This window comes from Anomaloglossus baeobatrachus, chromosome 2 (assembly GCF_048569485.1).
Source record: "Anomaloglossus baeobatrachus isolate aAnoBae1 chromosome 2, aAnoBae1.hap1, whole genome shotgun sequence".
NCBI lineage: Eukaryota > Metazoa > Chordata > Amphibia > Anura > Aromobatidae > Anomaloglossus > Anomaloglossus baeobatrachus.
The window spans coordinates 716,355,328-716,383,156 of NC_134354.1; the positions used below are offsets into that span (position 1 = coordinate 716,355,328).

A 27,829-nucleotide genomic window follows, 5' to 3' on the forward strand; every position below is an offset into this window, starting at 1 on the left:
CGGGGACAGCTTCCTGGGCTCAGCTACATGACTAAAGATAACAATTCTGATTGTGTGAGTATGACTGCAGCCAGCAAACTAAGTAATACATCGTTGGATTCAGCGTCTCTTTGCCTACATTGTGCTGCTTTCAGATAAGGTAGCAAAAACCCGCTGACAGATTGCCTTTAAGGGATTTGTCTTCATCACTGTAAAAAAAACAAAACAAATAAATTGCATGTATCTGGCTTCTAAACCCCCGGTTCTCCCAGTCTACTTACCTTATTACAATGTACTCATTTAGAGTACAGATGCTGGCAGTGAAAGGTTAAGCTCCTGAGTCTTCCCCTGCCTTAGAAGATTATTCTGAGAAGAGACAGGTGCTGACCTTTTACTGCCATCATTTGTACTCCAAATGAATACATTGTAAAAAGTAAGTATATTGGGATAACTGGGGGTTTAGAAGCCAGATATATGCAAATAATTATTATTTTTTTTTTTTTTTTTTTACAGTGATGAAGAAAAATCCCTTAAAAGGGAATCTGTCAGCAGATTATTACTACCTCATCGGAGAGTAGCATGATGTAGGCAAAAAGAATCTGAATCCAACGATGTATCACTTAGATTACTGGGTGCAGCCATTCTGACACAATCTGAATTTTCGAGCTTAAGGGGCACTTTGCACACTACGACATCGCAAGCCGATGCTTGCGATGCCGAGCGTGATAGCCCCCACCCCCGTCGCAGCTGCGATATCATGGTGATAGTTGGCGTAGCGAACATTATCGCTACGCCAGCTTCACATGCACTTACCTGCCCTGCGACGTCGCTCTGGCCGGCGACCTCCTTATTAAGAGGGCGGGTCGCGCGGCGTCATAGCGACGTCACACGGCAGGCGGCCAATAGAAGTGGAGGGGCGGAGATGAGCGGGACGTAAACATCCCGCCCACCTCCTTCCTTCCGCAGAGGTGGTGTGAGACGCAGGACGCAGGTAGGAGATGTTCCTCGCTCCTGCAGCTTCACACACAGCGATGTGTGCTGCCTGCTGGAACGAGGAACAACATCGTAACATCGGTCATTTCCAAATTATGGAAATGACTGACGCTATACCGATGATACGATTACGACGATTTTGTGCTCGTTAATCGTATCAAAAAGGCTTTACACACTACGATATCGACAGCGACGCCGGATGTGCATCACTTTCAATTTGACCCCACCAACATCGCACCTGCGATGTCGTAGTGTGCAAAGTGCCCCTTAGTTCTGTAGCTGAGCCCAGGGAGCTGCCCTCACTCACAACAGGCTATCTACAGAGATTGTACATTGACAGTGAGCTGTCAATCACAAGAGGGGTATGTTGGTCAACATGGCTCGAACCCGCTAGTCATAGCAATGATAATCACCAAGTGATAAAGCCTTTAGTTTAAGTAATTAACAATCAAGAGTCTGAGAAGAGAGGCACAGTTGATTTTTTTTTTTTTTTTTTTTAACTGCATGAGCATGCTGTCTGCAGATTACCTAGCAAAAACCTGCGGACATATTCCCTTTAATAAAGAGTAGCGATAGTTTTGTGACTATGGATTTTAGGTGCATTTTAGCGCAGTTTGCCTATTTCTACATTTATTTTCTTTGGATTTAGTAAATTCTAGGAAATAGCTTACTGCTCCCTGTAGCTTTATTTACCTAGGAGTGGGACCGCCAGTATATATGTATACTTTTATACCCTTAATAAAAGTGGTGTCATAACATTACATGTCTGACAAAATTATTAGTAATAAAAAAAGGTTTAGTTCTCTTTAAGGGGTCATTCTAACAATTATTCTTAACTATTGAGAATTTAATTAGAATTTAAAATAGAATATATAAAAAAAATAGTATTTTAAGAAATGTATTTTCATGTATAAGTCCATCAATTTTATTGCTCATAAAGGACGCATCATGCCCACGGTGCTGGGCAGGAGGACGGCGGTCGCACAAGATGGAGGAGGCGCCGGACCAGAGACCAGCGTCACCCATCGGACCGGACCACCCCCTAGGTGAGTATTATAAGGTGTTTTGTATGTTCTATACAGCGGCCTGGGCTCTTATATACAGTGTTCTGTAATACTGTATATAAGAGCTCAGTGGTGGACGCAGCTCATTAACTTTGCTGGTACTGTAAAACACAGCTTTTTTTTTTTTCTGCTGGAAAAATGCCAAGTGAGAACATTCCCTTACTGTTGTGAGTGTGGATGTGAGACAACTGGCTGCAGCAGAAGTCTCCCTGCAGCAGGACAATACTTTGATGAAGGCCTCTTTCACACGTTCTTGTCTCCGGTAGGTCTTTGGTCCGTTTCCTCACGTACCGGATAAGCGGGCACACGTACACACATTAAAATCAATGGGTCTGCGCTCACGGGTGTGTTCTGCCATGGACCGTGTGAATGTGTGGAGCATACGTGTAGCATACTTGTGCCCGTGTGCTCCACACGTCAACATGTCCATTTTTCTCCGGCATCACAGGTGTCACACGGAACGCAAACGGACCACACAAAGGTGTCCCGTGTGACAAGCGCCGGAGAAAATAAAAAAAACCCTTTACTCATCTTCTCCTGCCCTCCTGTCTCTGCCGCTGCTGTCACTTGCATCCGACCGCCGCTCATTATGCTCATGAATATTCACTTCACTGTGGCCAGCAGCAGCAGCGGGGAGTCGACAGGATCGGAGACCGAAGATCAGCACCACGGACAGCGATGCCAGGGACAGGTGAGCAGAAAGTTATCACGGATAGCACACGGAGAACACACGTGTGCCATAAACACGGCTCACGCAGGGCAATAGGCACCTTTGACACATCCGTGAAAAACATGCGTAATTTTATACGAACGTGTGAAAGGGGCCTAAGGGGTAGACACCTCCATCAGCCACGAGCTAAAGATGGAACTAATTCTTTAGGACTGTTTCAGGATCATACAAGTAATGCGGCAGACTAACAGTGAGGGCAACTAATGTATATAGTGTTTCATTTAGGTTTACTATTCCATTAAAAAGAAGGGAGGAAGAACAGCTGCCGGAAGCTTCTATAGCTTTCTATCTTAAAGGGGGCATTCCCATCTCGCAGATCCAATCCCAATATGTAGTAGGTGTAATAATAAGAATAATACTAGCAAATACCTCCAATTAGAAATGTAGTAGAGTTCTCCTGATATAGCCGTGTCTCTTACCTCATGTGCAGGGCATTGCAGCTTAGGTAGCCATGGTTACAACCACTAGCAACTAACTGTCACTATATGAGTGGTCGTAACCATGGATACCTAAACTGCAATGCCCTGCACAGACGGTAAGAGACATGGCTATATCAGGACAACTATACTACATTTCTAATTCAGACTGATTTTTAAGGCTGTTGTCTCTCCCTTAAAGGGGTATTCCCATCTCCAAGATCCTATCCCGATATGTAGTAGATGTAATAATAATATTAGCAAATACCTCCAATTAGAAATGTAGTATTGTTCTCCTGATATAGCCATGTCTCTTACCTCATGTTCAGAGTATTGCAGAACCTTAGTTATCTATGGTTATGACCACTAGCAACTAACTAACTGTCACTATATGCATGGTCAGAACCATGGAGATCTAAGGTCCTGCAATGCCCTGCACATGAGGTATGTGACATGGCTAAATCAGGAGAACTATACTACATTTCTAATTGGAGGTATTTGGCAATATTATTATTACACCTACTACATATTAGGATAGAATCTTGGAGATGGGAATATCCCTTTAAGGGAGAGACAACAGCCTTAAAAATCAGTCTGAAGTAGCAAATAACTCAAATTAGAAATGTAGTGTTGTTCTGATATATCCATGTGTCTTACTTCATGTGCAGGCATTGAAGCAACTAACTGTCACTATAATGAATGGTTGTAACCATGGATACACATAAGCTGCAATGCCCTGCACATGAGTTTATTGACATTGCTAATCAGGGGAACTATACATTTATAATTGGAGGCATTTGCTAATATTATTATTATGATTATTATTATTATTACTACACCTACTACATATTGGGATAGAATATTGGAGATGGGAATATCCCTTGAAGGGAGAGACAACAGCCCTAAAAATCAGTCTGAAGTAGCAAATAACTCCAATTAGACTTGTAGTATAGTTCTCCTGATATAGCCATGTCTCTTACTTCATGTGCAGGCATTGCAGTAACTGTCACTATATGAGTGGTTGTAACCATGGATACACATAAGCTGCAATGCCCTGCACATGAGGTTATTGACATTGCTAATCAGGGGAACTATACATTTATAATTGGAGGTATTTGCTATTATTATTATTTTTATTATTATGTTTATTATTACACCTACTACATATTGAGCTAGAATATTGGAGATGGGAATACCCCTTTAAGGGAGAGATAATAGGCTTAAAAATCTGAATGAGGTAGCAAATAACTCCAATTAGACTTGTAGTATAGTTCTCCTGATATAGCCATGTCTCTTACTTCATGTGCAGGTATTGCAGTAACTGTCACTATATGAGTGGTTGTAACCATTGATACACATAAGCTGCAATGCCCTGCACATGAGGTTATTGACATTGCTAATCAGGGGAACTATACATTTCTAATTGGAGGTATTTGCTAATATTATTATTATTATTATTAGAATCTTGGAGATGGGAATACCCCTTTAAGGGAGAGACAACAGCCCTAAGAATCAGTCTGAAGTAATTGTCCAGCAGAACGGACATTGGATATTAGAGAACTAGTAGGCACAAGCATATCAGATACTGACAGAGCAGGTGGAATCGTCCTGCAGCAAATCAATGTAACAATAGTAACAATATAAGATACGTCTGCCCAGACAGCCCCTATTGGATACCCCTCCTCAGACACCTCCGGAGCCGGCATTTAATGTTCGGCAGGTTGATGCACATGAAATATTCATGGTGTTTATCTCTTGTGTAGGCAAAATGGTTTAAACAGGTTTTTGTAAGCAAGAAACTCTCCTCCGCCTTTAATAGGACGGCTAAACGCTATTAGACGTCAGGCGTAACGCACACCCGGAGACGATATAAGTGCGATGACAAATGATGAAAATGAAGGTTTGCTTTTCATCACGGCTAACAATAAGCGCGGATGACTTGGAAACAGCAATAACGGGGGATTCTCCATCAGATCCTGCGTGGCGTGTGCTCGCTGGAATAATCTAATGTGCGTTGTTGCATAATATCCCCAGGCAAGTGAGGTAAAAGCTGAGGCCGAGGACAGAGAACCCACATTTTAAATGGATCTTGTCATTAATGCTTTATTAATTGCCCCGGGCAATGGGAGCTCGGTGCTGGGTGAGCCGCTACAATATGACACTTTAAGGTCAAATCTAATTCCTGCTGTGTTTTATGGACTAGACCAAATATTGAGTTAGCAGCGGGAAAGCAGGATTTATTGGGTTTTTTCCTGCATCAGTCACACAAACATTTGATCTAAATTAAAGCAGAATTTTTAATAGAAGTCGAAAACCTTTAGCACTCGACATCAAACAAACATCAATTGTTTTAAACAGCTACAATAATTCTTGCCGAATTTCTAGACAGCCCTCCAAATTATTCATTGTACAGATGTTCACCGCGATAACAACTTCCTGACCAATCATTTAATGGGGATAAATGAAAGGCCGCATTATAGGGGCTGCCAATGACATGCTAACAGATTTACGGCATGTGCCTGAATGACTGAGAATCCCGAGATTGTGGAGCCGCGCTAATGTTTGTTTTACTGTCTGAACCAGTGAAATGTTCCTAATAAAGAGAGTGCTCGATGGTATTAAAGGGGTATTCTCATCTTGTGGTCAGGAGCGCAGAAAGCTAGGGGCGGAGCGCTCCTGATTCACTGACCGTTAAGGCCAGCAAGATTGATGGCCTGATCTGTGCACGCTACCTTGTCACAAGCAGAGGCAAAGATGCTTCTGCTTGCGACAAGGTAGAGTGCACAGTTCAGGTCAACAACAAGACAATGCCGCTGGCCTTAACAATCAGTGAATCGAGAACACTCTGCCCTGGCTTTCTGCGCTCCTGACCACAAGATGAGAATACCCCTTTAATACCATCGAGCACTCTCTTTATTAAGCCGGGGCCACACAGGGACTACTGCAATCCTCACATGACACTTGGCTCACGCTGGCAGCACAGCGGGAACAGAGTGTCATGCGAGTGTCATTGCGACTGAGGTCTGATCATGCGATTGGACCACAGCTGCGAGGGCGGGCCAGCTCTGAGGAGGGGAGGGCCGGCGCTGAAAAGGAGAGGGCCGACACTGAGGCGGGGAGGGCCAAAGCTGAGGAGGGGAGGGCCGGTGCTGAGTAGAAGAGGGCCGACACTGAGGAGGGGAGGGCCAGCGCTGAGGAGGGGAGGGCCGGCGCTGAGCAGGGGAGGGCCAGCGCTGAGGAGGGGAGGGCCGGCGCTGAGGAGGGGAGGGAGGGATTTATCTCCCTCTCTGCTCCGTAGCCAGCTATTGCATTCACATACACCAGTGTACTGCAAGTGCAGTGCGATTTTTCTCTCACCCCATAGACTTGAAACAACGATCGCATTACAATCGCAGCATGCTGCAACTGTTTAATCGGTCCAATTAGGGCTGAGAAAATAATCGCTCATGGGTGCTGGCACATAGGCTAATATTGGTCCGAGTGGAAAGCAATGTTTTATCGCATTCCACTCGCTCCGATTTTCATGCCGTGTGTCTTAGGCCTAAAGTTCACTTTACACGTAACGACATCGCTAACGAGAGGTTGTTGGGGTCATGGAATTCGTGACGCACATCTGGCCTCGTTAGCGATGTTGTTGCGTGTGAAACGTACGAACGACCACTAACGATCAAAAATACTCACCTAATCGTTGATCGTTGACACGTTGTTCTAATCCCAAATATCGTTGCTGTTGCAGGACGCAGGTTGTTCGTCGTTCCTGAGACAGCACACATCGCTAGGTGTGACACCCCAGGAACGAGGAACAACACCTTACCTGCGTCCTCTGGCAACGAGGTGGGCGTCACTTTTTTTCGTCTGCTCTCCGCCCCTCCGCTTCAATTGGTCGGCTGCCGTGTGACGCTGCACGAACCGCCCAATTAGAAAGGAGGCGGTTCGCTGGCCACAGCAACGTCGCTAGGCAGGTAAGTACGTATGACGGGTCCTAGCAATGTTGTGCGCCACGGGCAGCGATTTGCCCGTGACGCACAACCGACGAGGGTGGGTGCTTTCACCAGCGACATCGCTATCGATGTCGCTGCATGTAAAGTGGCGTTTAGGAACATTTCAGTGGTTCAGACAGTAAAACAAACATTAGAGCGGTTTCAAAATATTATGATCCAGTTCAGCGGTCCAGGAAGATTCAGATCAGTGCTTACTAGCTCTATAGCACGGAGTTTGTAAGCTTGGTGTTTCTCGCCTAGAACACCAGCCACTGTCATCAATGCAATTAACAGTCCCTCCTTTCTTGATAAAAGAGATGACATTTTTTATAAGAAATAAATTGTAAAGGTGCAGAATTTTACAAGCAAGTTTTCATTTTTATGCAGTAATGATGACTAGACAACCCCTTTATTCATATTAGGCATCATTTATAAAAAAAAATAGTCACCCATACTAACCAAGCAGGGCTCATTTAAATCCTAACTTGCTCTGCAAAAATGAAAGTTGGGATTTCATTTTTTTTGGCAATAAGGTCAAAATTTTGTGGGTAAATGAAGCCACTTTCCAAACTTTAACAATTTGTTAAAAGGGCTTTCCTATCTCAGCCCCTCAGGAGTTACAGATGAGCATAGCTTTCCGCGTTACAACGTTTCATTAACTCCCATGTGAACCATAGAAATGGCTTAGCCCAGTCCGCTCGACTGTCAGTAATGCCCACCACATATAAACAGGTATCTCGGTTACAAATAGCCAAGATGGAAATACCACTTTAAAGCCAGGACTCCATGGTGGGTAATGCAGCAGAAGATATATACAGAAAGGTTACTATCTTTGTCTTAAAGGGATCCATGAGCAGTCCTGGGTGTATATTGCTAATCCCTGCCTAACTGTCCCTGTATCTAGTAGCATAGATAAAGAGATCTTTAGAAAAGGTATTTCTATAGATCCTCTAGGATATGCTAATGAGCGCGGGAACTAGTCACAAGGGTGTTAGTTCCTACACTCATTCTGCCCTCTTAGAATGTTACCACACCCACAGGGGCGTTCTAACATGCTATTCAATGAGCACTGCCCAGCATCATCATGAGCAGTGATGCACGTACCTGTGTCCGTTGCACCGCCGCCGTCACCGGGAATAAGGTCAATGCGCATGATCCCCAGAACTTTAAGTCATGTGCACTCTACCAGTTTGAAGCCAGGACGCATATACCCGGCTTCACAGTGTGCTTAACCCGGCTTGAGTGCGCAATGGCAGCAGAGAGCGGTGAGATCGACCATGCCTCTGACTCTGTGCATTCATTAGCATGTTAGCACGCCCACAGGGGCAAGGTTACATGCCAAGGGGGCCGACTAACCATGCTAACTAACGCCCTTGCGACTAGTCCTTGGCCTCATTAGCCTATAGTAAACGATCTTTAGAAATACTTTTTCTAAAGGTCTCTTTATCTATGCTATTATAGGCTGGGACGGTTAGGCAGGGATTAGAAATATGTACCCAGAACTGCTTGTGGTTCTGGGTGCATATTGCACCTGACAGGTTCCCTTTAAACGATATATTAATAATAAATATATATGGTATTTTTGACGGGGGCAAGGAGATTAATCCCAAGGTACTGGAGGCAGACCAAAGTGCCCTCGCGGGCTGAACTGGTGGCCGAGATGAACCAGATCTATAGGATGGAGGAGCTGGTCGGCCAGGCGTCTGACTCGGGGGAGCGAGTGTTCAGGCTGTGGGCGCCGTGGATTATGTATAGAGAGACACCAGACCTGGTACTATGGCTTAAAGCTTCAGTTGGGGGCGTGAGACCTCTGTGATTGTCCATTCCACAAAACAAAAGTGCCGGGGACTGCACACGACCCACACGAGACATCTTCTTGGTCCTTTTCTTTTCCCTCTCCCCCTACATTTCCTCTTATCTCATCTTTTTTTCCTCTTTGTACATTTTATGTTATGTTTACATTGTTAGAAAGGATTGTCATCTCAGGGACTTTGTGCATCTACGTTGCCTCCCGTTTCTAAACGAGGCTGCATAATTTTTGTATGGGGGTCGGATTGTTGGTCACCCAGTGGGCATCATCTCCAAAGCAAAGCTATTACATGGGTGATGATGGTCTGACCTGAAGTGTGTAATCAAAGGAATTATTATGCAAGTAGAAAAGTGTTGTATTACTTATTACCTCCAATATTTGAGTTATTCTACTCTATATCATATGTTGCCTATCCTATAACTTGTAAACATGTTCTTTATTCGAATAAAATCTGATTTACACAAAATATATATGGTATATATTACATGGGATTTTGTGGTGCAATATCTTGAAGTACAGCATGCAATGAAGTATTTATGTCCCTCCATAAATATTTGGCTATGAATGCACCATGATTCTTCATCAGCTCACAGACAGCTAGATGGCCATTATAGTCAGAGTGTCACAAAGGTCAGACCCACCAAAATGTGATCATGCACCTAGTATCCATGGTGAGTCAATCAATTTATAGCACTAAAATATTTACCATCTATACAAAAAAACCTCATTTTAAAGAAGTTACCCACTTATCCTTAACTTATTGATTGCTGGGGGTCAAACTGTTGAAACACTCAACAAATCGGACCCCCACTGATCAGTAAGTTATCACTGATTCTGGGTATACCCTTTTTAATACAATACAGTAGCAATTAACACACTCTAGAATTTTTTCTGCCGCTCTTACAACTTTTTTATTTTTTTATGGTAACAGATACCGCATTGACTTGCTCCATACCTTTACGTCGGATGTGTCTCTTTGGCAGTTCCTCCATGATCTGGCCACAGCAGAGAAAGTTCGGTCTGGGTGATCAAACTTGCTTTCGTTGACATTAAGAAAAAATGTAGTGAAGGGTTCCTTTAAAAAGATAAAAAAAGGTGTTGAAAAGAAATGGGTTTTTAAAGCTGAACACACATAGTATTTTGGCTCACAACTTTCTTGCCCGTACTATACAAAAGACCGTTGATTCGTATGTCCCCTATCAGAGAGCGGCTACCAAAATGATCTGACAGCGGCTAATCTACCCTTATATAAATCGGTCAGGGTACAGTCTGGAGGGCCCACAAACCGATTAAATGATGGTCCGAACCCACTGAAATTATTGGTGACTGACAGCGCTGGCTTGCCTGGAGCGAGCACTGTCTGCAGAGAAAGCTCAGGAGAGCCAGCGCGGTCAGTCACCAGTGGCAAAGGTGGGGCATGTAAAATCAGTGGGCGGATCGGTGGACTAGACCGTTTGGCCACACCAAAGGTGTACCGAGCACCCTAATTAGCACACATGGTTAAACTTCAGTTTCTGCAGAACAGAGGCAGCCATTAGGTCACTAAAGGTGAGATTTTAAAAGGGGCCACTTGCCCTACAAGACTGTGTGATTAGCCTGGACTGACAAGCTCCATTTAATTCAATATTATCAAGTTACAGTAGTCGCTCAGAACAAATTAATATTGAATTGTGGGGGACAAATGTGTAATTTTAGGTAGGCAACAAACAAATTATTACATGAAAGCATCCATATACAACCTCTAGCCCCGATAGATGCACACAATGTGTCCCGCTAATTAATTGTCACATATGGAAGCGATTACACACAACAAACAGGAGCTCTCATCTGCTGCACGCTTCCTATACACAGCACTGGATTTCCACAGTATAGAAAGCTAAAAAATGCACAAGTGATCTTAAGGAGGTTATATTGCTCCTCAGCATGGTGTTCCCCACAGCCGGGGGTAGATTATAGCAGCGTGCTGCCAGAATTATCTGCTTACAAGGCTTTAAATAATAAATCATATTTACTCAAACATGCACAGTAGGCAATAGTGAAATAATAATTTACATTAGACTTGCATACACTTGCAATTAAATTAAATTGGGGGTAGGGTGTGTTAATAAAGGAATGAAGAAAACATCCCCGTGTAGAGAAGAAATTGTCACTTTCTTGTCCGTCTCCTCCGCATTTCACATGTTACTTCTGTACATGACAGAAGGACTGGGGCAGCACGCTGACTGTAAAGTGTAGAAACTCCAAAACAAGATCATGACATATCTACTATTCTACAGCTCACTTATTGAATACAAAGGGCAAATTCATTATTGAATCTGTGCCTTTTATTTTCTAGTTTTTGGTGTTCTTTGTCCGTTTTTGGCTCGCAGGAAAATCTTATAATTTTTGTATTTTTTTAAATCTATTTTAGATCTATATGCCTGTATTTTAGCACCTGCAGCACCTCGTCCACTGATGAAGATCTAAAACCACTTCAATCGAAACGTACGTTGGGCTCTTCCGAGGTCCTCTCTCCTGGATCAGCGGGTGACACCTGTCACTATACTATTGCCGCTCCTAATCCCTTGTCATCATTTATAGGGTATGATATTTGTTACCATAAGGACTCTGGCTATGTACTACTTAGAATCACATTATGTGAATGAGATACATTTTCTATGTTATAATCATATACCCTGTATGAAAAAAATGACACCAATTTGAAACAGTTTTTTTTCCCTAAAACATCATAAAAAAGGACAAAAACAAATTTATTTTTTTTTATTTTGGTCTAAATTCATGAACGAAGTGGAGTCAGGCCTATATTCCATATTTTTAACGATAATAGGAGTTTAGTAAAATTTAGACACTACCCGGATACATGTAAGCGGTGATTTAATAAGCCTGTTTAGTTGAGCCGAATGCACTTCCATGCAGACAGAGCAATGGATAATACAATCGATCAGTTCTGTGAGCAAAGGACATCATTCTTCTCGGTAGCACATGTCCTGCACGATGTGCTGTAGAGAACGATTATCTTTAAGCAGGCTTTAAAATAATTTCACATAATAAAAGAACATTTTGCTAATTTGTCAGGGGATTCGCTGTATAGACAGCTATAAACACTCGTTCCCGATTTTCGTCAAGTGTAAATGCACCCTTAGGAGTCAGACGTTTGGCCTTGTAGTTTATGTCTTTACATTGATGGCGCTGAGTGGACAATTCCAGACTGACAAGACAAGAACAATGGTAACATCCATTCTTTATTATTCTTTTTGGAAATATATGAAAACATTAGACAAAACTTAGGATAAAAACAATGAGAAAACACTCTGCAGTAAGTAAATAAAGATATTAATAGTATTCGTAAATGTAAATAACACATTGTACTTTAGCGGACACTATACTAGAGATAGGACAATCCTGGTTGGGTACATCTTGTCGCGGTACAATGGCTTTTACGCTTTATTTTATGAAAATAGTGTCAGCTACGTACCCTATGTTATTTACATGTACTATTACTATTTTCTTATTTACTGCAGGGTATTAGTTCATTTGTTTTTGATCACATGTTGTGGGAAACCTATCATAGCCACTCCCCGCCTCTTTAAGATGAAGGAGCTTGTCTTCCCATGCAGACTACAGCTTTAGCTGCACCAGTTCGTGTGCTGTTGTATCCCAGCCCTGCTGGTGATTGTATTGCTTTGTGTGTGGAATTTTTGTGGAGTTCTCTCCTCGTCTCATTGTTTCCTCCCTGCTTTTATTTTCCTCTTTATCATGTGTTATCTAATACCTCTGTGCTATGTGATCAACTTTTGGTTTTCCCCGTTTGTCCTTATCTCTGGGTTCTATCAGTCCAGTCCTGGCCCTCCTCTGGGGTGAGGGAGAGGGGATATTAAATCAGGGCTGTGCAAAACAGGGCAAGGAAGGTGGCCCCAACATCGTCACCATTAGACGTATCTCTGGGATCAAAGACCGCTAGGGCTCCAGAGTTTAGGAGCTCCGTTCCCCGGTTATCCCATCACTCCCCGTAATAAAGGTGTGCCAAACCATTTCTTCAGATTTGCAAAAGGAATAATCGATGAACATTATAATTCATTAATATTCTCTGGTATTATCATTTTCCATTTGAAATAGAATAAATATTCCAAAACAAACAGCAACTCATCTTTTATAGATCTAGGCAGTGACGATGTGGTGCACAATGCTGAGCACGTATTATTCTGCATTTTTCTCCTTTGGTCATTCTATCTTGAGGCCGTTCTATACACACAGCCACCTAGTCCAGCAGTAAATTAGATGCCATCACTCCTCTTGAAAACATATAATAATTATTCCTAAAATCTCTTCACACATAATTTGTAGCTCTGTATCCGCACGGCTTTGGTCCACTCCTAAGCTCATTTATTTTTATTTTGTTCTTGTCACCGCAGTCCGCTCTGCTGTAAAACATGCAATGACAGGTTTCAAAGCTACCAGGCTACTGCTGCCTTCATAGGTTACTTTGTAAACTGGCAGTGCCATGGAAATTAATTGTGCTCTGTGTCACCCATTAAAGGAACAAAACAGCCAGCCTAAAAAACATAGCCTGCAGCGTCTAAAAAAAAATATCTGGATTAAGCAAGAGAGAATTTGGCTTTGTTTTTACATCCCTGCATTCCATCAACCATTTATTTTCATGACTATTTAGTGGTTTGCAGCTTTGTGATTTTTTTTTAGGATGATTTGTAGATTTGTTTTGTATCATTTTGTATCATTAAGAATGTGTGCATATTTATTATTATGGCAATATGCATTAAAACCCCCCAAAATATATGCTACATATATCCAGGGCCGTATTTACCATTAGGCACCCGTGGTCCGGTGCCTAGGGCGGCAGATTGTGAGGAGCGGCACCTTCTGGCAGCAAAAAAAAAAAAAAAAAAATTTTTTTTTTTTTTTTTTTTTTTTTTTTTACATTTTTTTTTTTTTGTGGCCGCCGAGCACAGGGAGCTGATTGACCCCGGAACTGCCGGCGCCTGCACTTCCGGGGTCACAGGCGCGCGCCAATCAGCTCCTTCCTCTGTGCTGCGTCCACTGCTGTGTGGACGTCACATGCAGAGCTCACAGCAGGACGCCGCGGAGGACGCCGTGATGGAAGCCGGTGTCAGAAGAGGATACTCACGTGAGCCAGGAAGATGGCGGCGGGCACTGGAGCAGGTAAGTGGATTCATAAGGAGCGTGGGAGTGTCTCTAATGCAGACCAGAGATCTGCGCATGCGGGGGGGGGAGGCGGCAAAGGCAGATACTGGAGGGAGGCAGAGGCTGAGACTGGGGGGAGGCTGGAGGGAGGCAGAGGCTGAGACTGGGGGGAGGCTGGAGGGAGGCAGAGGCTGAGACTGGGGGGAGGCTGGAGGGAGGCAGAGGCTGAGACTGGAGGGAGGCAGTGGCTGAGACTGGGGGGAGGCTGGAGGGAGGCAGAGGCTGAGACTGGAGAGAGGCAGAGGCTGAGACTGGGGGGAGGCTGGAGGGAGGCAGAGGCTGAGACTGGAGGGAGGCAGAGGCTGAGACTGTGGGGAGGCTGGAGGGAGGCAGAGGCTGAGACTGGGGGAGGCTGGAGAGAGGCAGAGGCTGAGACTGGGGTGAGGCTGGAGGGAGGCAGAGGCAGAGACTGGGGGGAGGCTGGAGGGAGGCAGAGTCAGAGACTGGGGGAAGGCTGGAGGGAGGCAGAGGCAGAGACTGGGGGGAGGCTGGAGGGAGGCAGAGGCTGAGACTGGAGGGAGGCTGAGACTGGGGGGAGGCTGGAGGGAGACTGAGGCTGAGACTGGGGGGAGGCTGTAGGGAGGCTGAGGCTGAGACTGGAGGGAGGCTGAGGCTGAGACTGGGGGGGAGGCTGGAGGGAGGCAGAGACTGGGGGGAGGCTGGAGGGAGGCAGAGACTGGGGGGAGGCTGGAGGGAGGCTGAGGCTGAGACTGGAGGGAGGCAGAGGCTGAGACTGGAGAGAGGCAGAGGCTGAGACTGGGGGGAGGCTGGAGGGAGGCAGAGGCTGAGACTGGAGAGAGGCAGAGGCTGAGACTGGGGGGAGGTTGGAGGGAGGCAGAGGCTGAGACTGGAGGGAGGCAGAGGCTGAGACTGTGGGGAGGCTGGAGGGAGGCAGAGGCTGAGACTGGGGGAGGCTGGAGGGAGGCAGAGGCAGAGACTGGGGGGAGGCTGGAGGGAGGCAGAGGCAGAGACTGGGAAGAGGCTGGAGGGAGGCAGAGGCTGAGACTGGGGGGAGGCTGGAGAGAGGCAGAGGCTGAGACTGGGGGAGGCTGGAGGGAGGCAGAGGCAGAGACTGGGGGGAGGCTGGAGGGAGGCAGAGGCAGAGACTGGGGGGAGGCTGGAGGGAGGCAGAGGCAGAGACTGGGGGGAGGCTGGAGGGAGGCAGAGGCAGAGACTGGGGGGAGGCTGGAGGGAGGCAGAGGCAGAGACTGGGGGGAGGCTGGAGGGAGGCAGAGGCTGAGACTGGGGGGAGGTTGGAGGGAGGCAGAGGCTGAGACTGGAGGGAGGCAGAGGCTGAGACTGTGGGGAGGCTGGAGGGAGGCAGAGGCTGAGACTGGGGGAGGCTGGAGGGAGGCAGAGGCAGAGACTGGGGGGAGGCTGGAGGGAGGCAGAGGCAGAGACTGGGGGGAGGCTGGAGGGAGGCAGAGGCTGAGACTGGGGGGAGGCTGGAGAGAGGCAGAGGCTGAGACTGGGGGGAGGCTGGAGGGAGGCAGAGGCAGAGACTGGGGGGAGGCTGGAGGGAGGCAGAGGAAGAGACTGGGGGGAGGCTGGAGGGAGGCAGAGGCAGAGACTGGGGGGAGGCTGGAGGGAGGCAGAGGCTGAGACTGGGGGGAGGCTGGAGGGAGGCAGAGGCAGAGACTGGGGGGAGGCTGGAGGGAGGCAGAGGCAGAGACTGGGGGGAGGCTGGAGGGAGGCAGAGGCAGAGACTGGAGGGAGGCAGAGGCTGAGACTGGAGGGAGGCAGAGGCTGAGACTGGGGGGAGGCTGGAGGGAGGCAGAGGCTGAGACTGGAGAGAGGCAGAGGCTGAGACTGGGGGGAGGTTGGAGGGAGGCAGAGGCTGAGACTGGAGGGAGGCAGAGGCTGAGACTGTGGGGAGGCTGGAGGGAGGCAGAGGCTGAGACTGGAGAGAGGCAGAGGCTGAGACTGGGGGGAGGCTGGAGGGAGGCAGAGGCTGAGACTGGAGAGAGGCAGAGGCTGAGACTGTGGGGAGGCTGGAGGGAGGCAGAGGCTGAGACTGGGGGAAGCTGGAGGGAGGCAGAGGCAGAGACTGGGGGGAGGCTGGAGGGAGGCAGAGGCAGAGACTGGGAAGAGGATGGAGGGAGGCAGAGGCTGAGACTGTGGGGAGGCTGGAGAGAGGCAGAGGCTGAGACTGGGGGAGGCAGAGGCAGAGACTGGGGGGAGGCTGGAGGGAGGCAGAGGCAGAGACTGGGGGGAGGCTGGAGGGAGGCAGAGGCAGAGACTGGGGGGAGGCTGGAGGGAGGCAGAGGCAGAGACTGGGGGGAGGCTGGAGGGAGGCAGAGGCTGAGACTGGGGGGAGGCTGGAGGGAGGCAGAGGCTGAGACTGTGGGGAGGCTGGAGGGAGGCAGAGGCTGAGACTGGGGGGAGGCTGGAGGGAGACTGAGGCAGAGACTGGGGGGAGGCTGGAGGGAGGCAGAGGCTGAGACTGGAGGGAGGCTGAGACTGGGGGGAGGCTGGAGGGAGACTGAGGCTGAGACTGGGGGGAGGCTGGAGGGAGGCTGAGGCTGAGACTGAAGGGAGGCTGAGGCTGAGACTGGGGGGAGGCTGGAGGGAGGCAGAGACTGGGGGGAGGCTGGAGGGAGGCAGAGGCAGAGACTGGGGGGAGGCTGGAGGGAGGCTGAGGCTGAGACTGGAGGGAGGCTGAGGCTGAGACTGGAGGGAGGCTGGAGGGAGGCTGAGGCGGAGACTGGGGCAGGCTGAGGCTGGGGGGAGGCAAAGGCTGAGACTGGGGAAGAGAGGCTGATGCTGAGGGAAGATAGAGGCTGATGCTGGGGGAGAGAGGCTGATGCTGGGGGAGTGGGAGAGAGGGGCTAATGCTAGAGACAGAGGACAAGGGATGAGGGATAGTGCAATGACAAAATCGATTGGGTGGGGGGAGTGTAAGGACTCAGAATAAGAGGGGGCAGCATTGGGAGCTCATTGTGAAGAAGGGGCAGCATGTGTGGGATCAGTATGGAGTGGAGCAATGTAGGGGAGTCAATATCAAGAGTGGGGTAGTGTGTGTGGGGGGGGTCTCAGCATAAGCGTTAGTGTGGTGGTCTTAGCATGAGTGGGGCAACATGAAGGTCTCATTATGGAAAAGAGGAAGGCAGCATTAGGAGCTCATGGAGAGGGACAGCATGCATGGGACATTGTGAGAAGGGGGCAGCATGCATGGGACACTGAGGAGGGGGCAGCATGCATGAGACATTGTGAGAAGGGGGCAGCATGCATGGGACACTGAGGAGGGGGCAGCATGCATGAGACATTGTGAGGAGGGAGCAGCATGCATGGGACATTGTGAGGAAGGAGCAGCATGCATGGGACATTGTGAGGAGGGAGCATCAAGCATGAGACATTGTGCGGAGGGAGCAGCATTCATGGGACATTGTGAGGAGGGAGCAGCATGCATGGGACATTGTGAGGAGGGAGCAGCATGCATGGGACATTGTGAGGCGGGAGCAGCATACATGAGACATTGTGAGGAGGGGGCAGCATGCATGAGACATTGTGAGGAGGGAGCAGCATTCATGGGACATTGTGAGGAGGGAGCAGCATGCATGGGACATTGTGAGGCGGGAGCAGCATACATGAGACATTGTGAGGAGGGGGCAGCATGCATGAGACATTGTGAGGAGGGAGCAGCATTCATGGGACATTGTGAGGAGGGAGCAGCATGCATGGGACATTGTGAGGAGGGGCAGCATGCATGGGACATTGTGAGGAGGGAGCAGCATGCATGGGACATTGTGAAGAGGGGGCAGCATGCATGGGACATTGTGAGGAGAGAGCAGCATGCATGGGACATTGTGAGGAGGGGGCAGCATGCATGGGACATTGTGAGGAGGGGGCAGCATGCATGGGACATTGTGAGGAGGGGGCAGCATGCATAAGACATTGTGAGGAGGGGGCAGCATGCAAGGGACATTGTGAGGAGGGGGCAGCATGCAAGGGACATTGTGAGGAGGGAGCAGCATGCATGGGACATTGTGAGGAGGGGGCAGCATGCATGGGACATTGTGAGGAGGGGGCAGCATGCAAGGGACATTGTGAGGAGGGGGCAGCATTCATGGGACATTGTGAGGAGGGGGCAGCATGCATGGGACATTGTGAGGAGGGGGCAGCAAGCATGGGACATTGTGAGGAGGGAGCAGCATGCATGGGACATTGTGACGAGGGAGCAGCATGCATGGGACATTGTGAGGAGGGGGCAGCATGCATGGGACATTGTGAGGAGGGGGCAGCATGCAAGGGACATTGTGAGGAGGGGGCAGCATTCATGGGACATTGTGAGGAGGGGGCAGCATGCATGGGACATTGTGAGGAGGGGGCAGCAAGCATGGGACATTGTGAGGAGGGAGCAGCATGCATGGGACATTGTGACGAGGGAGCAGCATGCATGGGACATTGTGAGGAGGGGGCAGCATGCATGGGACATTGTGAGGAGGGGGCAGCATGCATGGGACATTGTGAGGAGGGGGCAGCATGCATGGGACATTGTGAGGAGGGGGCAGCATGCATGGGATATTGTGAGGAGGGGGCAGCATGCATGGGACATTGTCCTCACATCATGCTGCTCCCTCCTCACAATGTACAGATCATATTTCATAATCGAGGAAGGTGTGGTGGATATACAGTAGTTTATAAGGGAGGGCAGTGTGGTGTTTATTAGGGGCAGTGTCACAGTCACAGTATATAAGTGGGGACGGTGTGGTGGGAATATTTTATACTCATGCTATGTTTTGATGTGCCTGTGGTGATTCCCATTGGGGGGGGTTCGTTTCTTATTGATACTTTTTAAAGTGTGCTACAGAGTAGATCTGCCTTAAACAGATGTCGTGTGCGAAAACTCAGTTTTACGTTGTCACTAAGGGGCGCGACCGCTTAAAGTGCCTAGGGCAGCACGAAGGCAAAATACAGCCCTGCATATATCTAAAATACACTGACAAGCAAAAGGGTAACAATGTTTTGAACCTTTGAATTTCAGACTCCATATCTCACCCTCCACTACAGCTTTGAGCGTGAGACTACGGTCTTTTTTTATAGACAATCATCTTGGTTATCTCAAACATAAATATGATTTGCAACTATTTATCATATGATTAGTTATGTAGATCCTGTTATGTCCCTGCATTGTTACGGTTTTGCTCCTGGTGGTGGAAAAATCTTCTTCCTGTATGCTACAAATTACACCCCAATGACTGATCAGCTGCAGGACTAACGTAGCATAATGTCACAGGAGCCCCAGGAGGCACAGTACCAAAATCTTTAGAATATTGCCAGTATGGGAGAGGAGTACAGTTTTTTTTTTTTGTTTTTGATACAGTGACTACTTAATTTAAAAAGGGGAAGAACGGTTACTCAAGAATCTACATAACTAATCATATGCTAAATAGTTGGAAGTAAAATTTATATATCAGATAGCCAAGAGGATGGTCTATAAAATAATGGTAGTCTCACACACAAAGCTGTCGTGATTGCTGAAATATAGAGTCTGAAAGTCAAAAAGTTCAAAACATTGTTACCCTTTTGCTTGTCAGTGTATATATACATTAACTTTATTGTTTCCTTTTTCTTTTAGTGTTAAGAAATGTGTATGTAGCATATATGATTTCTTTAAAGCTGATTGGTCACCATATTATTGAAGCAGTTGTCCACTACTTAGACAACCCCTTATTAAATGAAGTAGTCCCACTTACAAAAAAACAAAATATTAACTTACACTCATCTCCGTCACATTGCATGCAAAAGCAGCAACGATAATCGGGAATAGAACGATCGAACAACGATCAACGAATAGGTGAGTATTTTTGATCGTTAGCGATCGTTCGTACGTTTCACATGCAACGACGTCGCTAACGAGGTCGGATGTGCGACACGAATTCCGTGACCCCCAACGACATCTCGTTAGCGATGTCGCTGTGTGTAAACCCCGCTTTAGGATGGGTCGTCAATTTCTGATAGGCTAGGGTCCGACACTCTGCACCCCTGCCGATCAGTTGTTCTCAGTGCTGGTGGTGTCAGCCGGAAATGCTCAGTTCCTGAGCTGCTCCGTCTTCTGATAGCGGCCGTGGCGGGGACTGCACATTTGCCTCCCATTCTAATCAATAGGAGGCGGATGTGCAGTACCCAGCTGCGGCCACTATCAGAAGAATGAGCAATTCGCAATTCTGGCCGCCTGTTGCCGCTGCCACCAGGACAGAGAACAACAGATCGGCAGGGCTGCGGCGTGTCAGACCCCAGCTGATCAGACATTGATGACGTATCCTAAGGGCTACTTTGCACGCTGCGACATCGCAAGCCGATGCTTGCGATGCCGAGCGCAATAGTCCCCGCCCCTGTCGCAGCGGCGATCTCTTGTGATTGCTGGCGTAGCGAATGTTATCGCTACGCCAGCTTCACATGCACTCACCTGCCGTGCGACGTCGCTCTGGCCGGCGACCAACCTCCTTACTAAGGGGGTGGGTCGTGCGGCGTCATAGCAACGTCACATGGCAGGCGGCCAATAGCAGCGGAGGGGCGGAGATGAGCAGGATGTAAACATCGCGCCCACCTCCTTCCTCTCATTGCAGCCGGGACGCAGGTAGGAGACATTCCTCGCTCCTGATGCTTCACACACAGCGATGTGTGCTGCCGCAGGAGCGAGGAACAACATCGTACCTGTCGCTGCATCGGCATTTATGGAAATGACCGAGGCTACACCGATGATACGATAACGACGCTTTTGCGCTAGTTAATGTGTTAAGGATTTACACACTACGATATCGACAGCGACGCTGGAAGTGCGTCACTTTCGATTTGACCCCACCGACATCGCACCTGCGATATCGTAGTGTGCAAAGCCCGCCTAAGGAAAGGCCATCAATGTAAATGTAGTGGACAACTCCTTTAAATTTTGGAATATTTCTTTATATTATAAATAGGAATGATCAAATACCCGAATGGGTCGCCGCTATTCGACTTTTTGCGAATATTCGATGCGCAATGTAAGGCTATGAGAAACCCGAATAACAACTATTCGGAACTATTCGGGCTTCCCATAGACTTACATTGTGCATTGAATATTAGCATATCGGCGACCTATTCGGAAAATATTCGCGAAGCCAAATATTTGAGGTATTCGATCATTCCTAATTATAAAAGCTACTTTACAGTTATTGCTACAAAAACTTGTACATAAGTGACATTTCTGGTTGAACTGTAACAAACGAGCAGATCAGTAGATGATATAATATGATAAAAAAAAAAGGAATTAAAAAAAAAAAAAAAAAGGATGATATAGAATTTTTGTCAATCACATGAGTCAGTGTGTTATTCTATACCGGGACTAGTGATTGGTTTCATAGCAGAAGAATCCATACATTGTGGGGGACTGTAGCCCTCTGTTACTCGGCAAGGTGAGCACATACATGGGCTTCAAGCTTTCCCACGTTCAATTGTAACTGGATCCAAATGTTCCCTTAGAAAAATAACGCCCCAGCATACACTAAAAGTTTGTTTGTATGGGATGTGGGTTATTAAGACCCGCCAAGGGAAAACTAGGTGACCCCCGAGCTCATTACAAATTCAGAATAGAAGCCAAAAACAGCAACCGAGAAAAGCCACATCACTCCCGAATCTGCTGGTGTGTTTATAAGAAGTGCAGGTTCATCTGTCCTCTCCTGATGCTGGACATAAGCTATGGAGGCATCTATTACTGAAATTTTTATTGGAGTTTTTCAGGAAATCACATTGAATCTGCTATTTTGTAGGTCATAAATGTATACCAGTGTCAACTTTATATCGTCCCATGAGATTCTCCAAGGAAAGTAACCTGAAGGCGGATAGCGATGTATAAAATATACAGTGTGTCCACCCATTTCCTGTGCAGCTATAGGAATAGAAGTGGTGACTAGGTATAGTAAAGTAGCCATGCGCTACGCAATGAAACCACCTATAGCGCTACCTGGTGGAAAACATCGGCGTTAGCATTTTTATCTCGAAAACGGAACGAGATAGAGAAAAAAAGTGAATTACAAAGTTGTAGGGCATCATCAATTCAATGCGAATCGACAGTGGACAATGCGCCATGCCACACAGCTAGGTCAATCAATGTGTGGATGCAACCACATCAAAACCCTGTCATGGCCAGCTCAATCTCCAGACCTGAACCCCATTGAAGACCTCTGTAATGTATTCAAGAGGAAAATGGATAGTCACAAGCCATCAACCAAAGAAGTACTGCTTACATTTTTGCACCATGAGTGGCATAAGGTCATGAAAAAGCAGTATGAAAGACTGGTGGAAAGCATGCCAAGATGCATGAAAGCTGTGATTAAAAATTATGGTTATTCCACAAAATATTGATTTCTGAACTCTTCCTGAGTTAAAACATTAGTATTGTTGTTTCTAAATGATTATGAACTTGTTTTCTTTGCATTATTTGAGGTCTGAAAGCAATGCATTGTTTTTGTTATTTTGACCATTTCTCATTTTCATAAAATAAACACAAAATTTTTTGCTTGAAAATTCGGAGACATTATGTCAGTAGTTTATAGAATAAAAAAAATTACATTTTACTCAAAATATACCTATAAAGAGAAAAATCTGAAAAACTGAAAATTTCGCAGTGGTCTCGTAATTTTTGCCACAGCTGTGTGTATGTATGTATGCATGCATTCTGTGTGTGTGTGTGTATAATTTTATATATATATATATATACTGTACAGACCACATTGAAGGCATCAAAACTATGAATTACTACATGTGGAATGAAATACTTAACAAAAAATTGTGGAACAACTAAAAATATGTCTTATATTCTAGGCTCTTCAAAGTAGCCACCTTTTGCTTTGATTACTGCTTTGCACACTCTTCGCATTCTCTTGATGAGCTTCAACGGGTAGTCACCGGAAATGGTTTTCACTTCACAGGTGTGCCCTGTGAGGTTTAATAAGTGGGATTTTCTTGCCTTATAAATGGGGTTGGGACCATCAGTTGTGTTGTGCAGAAGTCTGGTGGATACACAGCTGATAGTCCTACTGAATAGACTGTTAGCTGCTTTTTTCTTGCCATAATACAAATTCTAAGTAAAGGAAAATGAGTGGCCATCATTACTTTAAGAAATGAAGGTCAGTCAGTCTGAAAAATTGGGAAAACTTTGGTCCCCAAGTGCAGTGGCAAAAACCATCAAACGCTACAAAGAAACTGGCTCACATGAGGACCGCCCCAGGAAAGGAAGACCAAGAGTCACCTTTGCTGCGGAGGATAAGTTTATCCGAGTCACCAGCCTCAGAAATTGCAAGTTAACAGCAGCTCAGATTAGAGACCAGGTCAATGCCACACAGATTTCTAGCAGCAGACACATCTCTAGAACAACTGTTAAGAGGAGACTTTGTGCAGCAGGCCTTCATGGTAAAATAGCTGCTAGGAAACCACTGCTAAGGACAGGCAACAAGCACAAGATACTTGTTTGGGCTAAAGAACACAAGGAATGGACATTAGACCAGTGGAAAGCTGTGCTTTGGTCTGATGAGTCCAAATTTGCGATCTTTGGATTCAACCACCGTGTCTGTGCAACTCAGAAAAGGCTAATGGGTGGACTCTACATGCCTGGTTCCCACCGTGAAGCATGGAGGAGGAGGTGTGATGGTGTGGGGGTGCTTTGCTGGTGACACTGTTGGGGATTTATTCAAAATTGAAGGCATACTGAACCAGCATGGCTACCACAGCATCTTGCAGCGGCGTGCTACGCCATCCGGTTTGCGTTTAGTTGGACCATCATTTATTTTTCAACAGGCCAATGACCCCAAATACAGCCCCAGGCTGTGTAAAGGCTATTTGACTAAAGGGTGCTTTATACGCTGAGACATCGCTAGCGATCTCGTTAGCGATGTGACACGCCAGATCGCAGATAAGATTTGCCAAGTTCGCTCGCACATCGGTCATATTTTGTAGCGCCGGTCACATGTGCGATCTCGGCAAATCGTATGTGCAATCTGGTGTGTTACATCGCTAACGAAATTGCTAGCGATGTCGCAGCGTGTAAAGCACCCTTAAGAAGGAGAGTGATGGGGTGCTACGCCAGATGACCTGGCCTCCACAGTTGCCAGAACTGAATCAAATTGAGATGGTTTGGGGTGAGCTGGACTGCAGTATGTAGGCAAAAGGACCAACAAGTACTAAGCAATCTCTGGGAACGCCTTCAAGACTGTTGGAAGACCATTTCCGGTGACTACCTCTTGAAGCTTATCAAGAGAATGCCAAGAGCGTGCAAAGCAGTAATCAAAGCAAAAGGTGGCTACTTTGAAGATTCTAGAATATAAGACATATTTTCAGTTGTTTCACACTTTTTTGCTAAGTATTTCATTCCACATGTGTTAAATCATAGTTTTGATGCCTTTCAGAGGCAGCACACATCGTCGTTCCTGAGGCAGCACACTTCGCTACGTGTGACACTCCAGGAACGACGAACAACAGCTTACCTGCGTCCTCCGGCAACGAGATGGGCGTGTCTTTCCTTCGGCTGCTCTCCGCCTCCCCGCTTCTATTGGCCGCCTGCCGTGTGACGTCGCTGTGACGTTGCACGAACCGCCCCCTTAAAAAGGAGACGGTTCGCCGGCCACAGAGATGTCGCAGGGAAGGTAAGTATGTGTGACGAGGCCTAACGATATTGTGCGCCACGGGAAGCGATTTGCCCGTGACGCACAAACGACGGGGGCGGGTACGCTCGCTAGCGATGTTGCTAGCGAGATCGCAGGGTGTAAAGTGGCCTTAAGGATAGGCCATTGATGTAAATGAAGTGGACAACCCCTTTAAAGGAAATAAGTGGAGAACTAATAATCTATGGGCATTATTATTGTCATGGCAGCCATTGGTTCCATCCAAAAATGTAAAGAATTTTACCTATGGCCATAGTCCTTGGGATCATTGCATGTTAACGGAAACCTATTTAATAATTTAGCTATATTATGTACATTTTTACATATATCAGAAAATATTTAGAACTATAACACTATATCCATTCAATCAAGTTGGCAGTTTAGGGAGTAGTATACATGTGGTTCTTGCTCAGTTCTGGCAGCATTTTCTGCTCCCCTTACCCATCTGTCAGTATTAGAGAGTGGGAGGGCGGTGTACACAGATCTGCAATGGAAAGGAACAGCGCACATGAGAGGGAAAGCACATGAGAGGGAAAATAAGTGCAGAATGCTGTGCTGGTACATCATCTAATGAAGAGAGCCTTGCCCTGGAAACACATACAGCTCAAATCCAGCCTGTATTACTGTGAGAGGCACTCCCAAAAGAGAAAAACCTGGATCAGATTGCAAACTGCATATTAGGAGGTCTGAAACTGAATGAAAAATTTAAAATTGCAGACTGTCCAAAGGTGTCCATAGTCTTTAAAGGGAATCTGTCACCAGGTTTTTGCCACCTAATCTGAGAGCAGCATAATGTAGGGGCAGAGATCCTGATTCCAGCAATGTGTCCCTTACTGGGCTGCTTAGTGTAGTTTTGATAAAATCACTGTTTAATCAGCAGTAGATTATCATTAGAGGAATACTTGGTGTGCTGCAGGTAGTCCAACATATTCATGAGCTCTGTATAACTACGTAGATCTGCAGCACAGAAAACATCGATTTTATCAAAATGACAGCAAACAGCTCAGTAAGTGACACATCTACATTAGGCTATATGCGCACGCTGCAGTTTTAACTGCACCCAAACTACAACCAAAACTGGACCTAGTCTTAGAGAGCCTGTAAATATAAAAAAACGCTTGTAATGATGATGCGTTTGCAATGTGTTTTTGCCGCAGTTTTGTTAATGCGTTTTTTTAAAGGAGAAACAAAATAAGATGGGATAGGATAATTGATAGATAGCAACAATAGGTAGAAAAAATGGAAAGAATAGATAGAACATATAGAATAGATAAAAAATAAAATGAAAGAACATATAGAATCGATAATAAAACAGGACAGAAGGAACAGATAGAAAGAAATAACAGAGTAGCTTAATAGAGGGCTAGCTAGCTTAGTCAGCTGTTTTTTTAAATTTGTTTTTGCATAAAAAAAAATGATGTGGGGGTCCCTCCCGTTTTTCATATCCAGCACACGAACAGCAACCCTCAGCTGTCTGCTGTATCATGGCTGGTTATGAAAAATAAAGGGGATCCCACGCTTTTTTTTCATTTTGTAATTATTTGACTTTTTTTTTTTTTAAATGACGTCGGGTCCCCCCATTTTTCTAAAACCTGCCAAGGTGCAGGAGACAACTGGGGCTGATATTATTAGGGTGGGAAGGTCCATAGTTATTTGGCCCTTTCCAGCCTAACAATAGCAGCCCACAGCTGCCCCAGAAGTGGCGCATCCATTGGATGCGCCAATTCTGGCGCTGGACTCGGCTCTTCCCGTTGCCCTGGTGTGGTGGCAATCAGGGTAATAAGGAGTTAATAACAGCCCACAGCTGCTACTAAGCCCTAGATTAGTGATGACAGACATCTGTGAGACACTCCAATCAGTAATCTCTAAGTGAAAGTAAACAGAAACATCCAAAAAAAATCCTTTTTTTGAAATAAAAGAAAAAAGCCACCCTCTTTCACCACTTAATTAACCCTAACAACACTTCTAGCACTGACACATCTGACGCTCACAGCGAGCGCCATAGAACATGATTACTCACTGTGAGCTCCACGCAGCAACTGAAGAGAGCCGAGCGGTCAGTGGTGACATCACTTAAGTTAGCGCTAGTCATGGTCTAAGGCGCTCGATGTGATTGTCAGATGTAGCAGTGTTGGAGGAGTCATGGGACGAGAGAGAGAGACAAGGGTGACAAAACGTGATAAAAATGCAAGAACATGCTGCTTCTTTTTGGTCAAAAGGTTTTGACAAATAACTGCTCGTAACAAAAAAAAACTGCAACGTGCGTACAGCAAATCTGAATTCTTATAGACTTTGCTGGAAAGTCAAAAGTCAGAACTTGCTGACAACAAAACTGCACCAAAAAATGCGACAAAAAGTGTGGTAAAAAATGCAGAGCGCGCATGTAGCCTAAAGGGTGCTTTACACGCTGCGACATCGCTAGCGATGTCGTGCGCGATAGTACCCGGCCCCGTCGTTCGTGCAACATTTGGTGATCGCTGCCGTAGCGAACATTATCGCTACGGCAGCGTCACACGCACATACCTTTTCAGCCACGTCGCTGTGACCGCCAAACAATCCCTCCGTCAAGCGGGAGGTGCGTTGGGCGTCATAGCGACGTCACTAAGCGGCCGCCCAATAGCAGAGGAGGGGCGGAGATGAGTGGCCGTAACATGCCGCCCACCTCCTTCCTTCCTCTTTTCCGGTGGACGCAGGTAAGGAGATGTTCGTCGCTCCTGCGGTGTCACACATAGCGATGTGTGATGCCGCAGGAACGACGAACAACATCGTACCTGCAGCAGCAACGATATTATGAAAAGGAGCGACGTGTCAACGATCAACGATTTTTGACGATTTTGCGATCGTTGATCGTCGCTCTTTGGTGTCACACGCTGTGATGTCGCTAACGGCGCCGGATGTGCGTCACTAACGACGTGACTCCGGCGATATATTGTTAGCGATGTCGCAGCGTGCAAAGCACCCTTAAGGGTATGTGCCCGCGATCAGGATTCACTGAGTCCT

At 46.6% G+C, this 27,829-nt stretch overlaps 1 protein-coding gene across 4 annotated transcripts in view; it reads right to left on the reverse strand.

Annotated features, from left to right (window-relative positions):
• NBEA (neurobeachin) overlaps positions 1–27,829 on the reverse strand; it is a 1,081,445-nt gene that overhangs the window by 147,443 nt on the left and 906,173 nt on the right. For all 4 annotated transcript variants that reach the window (XM_075337333.1, XM_075337330.1, XM_075337331.1 and 1 more), the window contains one exon: positions 9,928–10,047. In XM_075337333.1, coding sequence (XP_075193448.1) covers positions 9,928–10,047 — 120 coding nt within the window. The remainder of the gene's footprint in view (positions 1–9,927; positions 10,048–27,829) is intronic.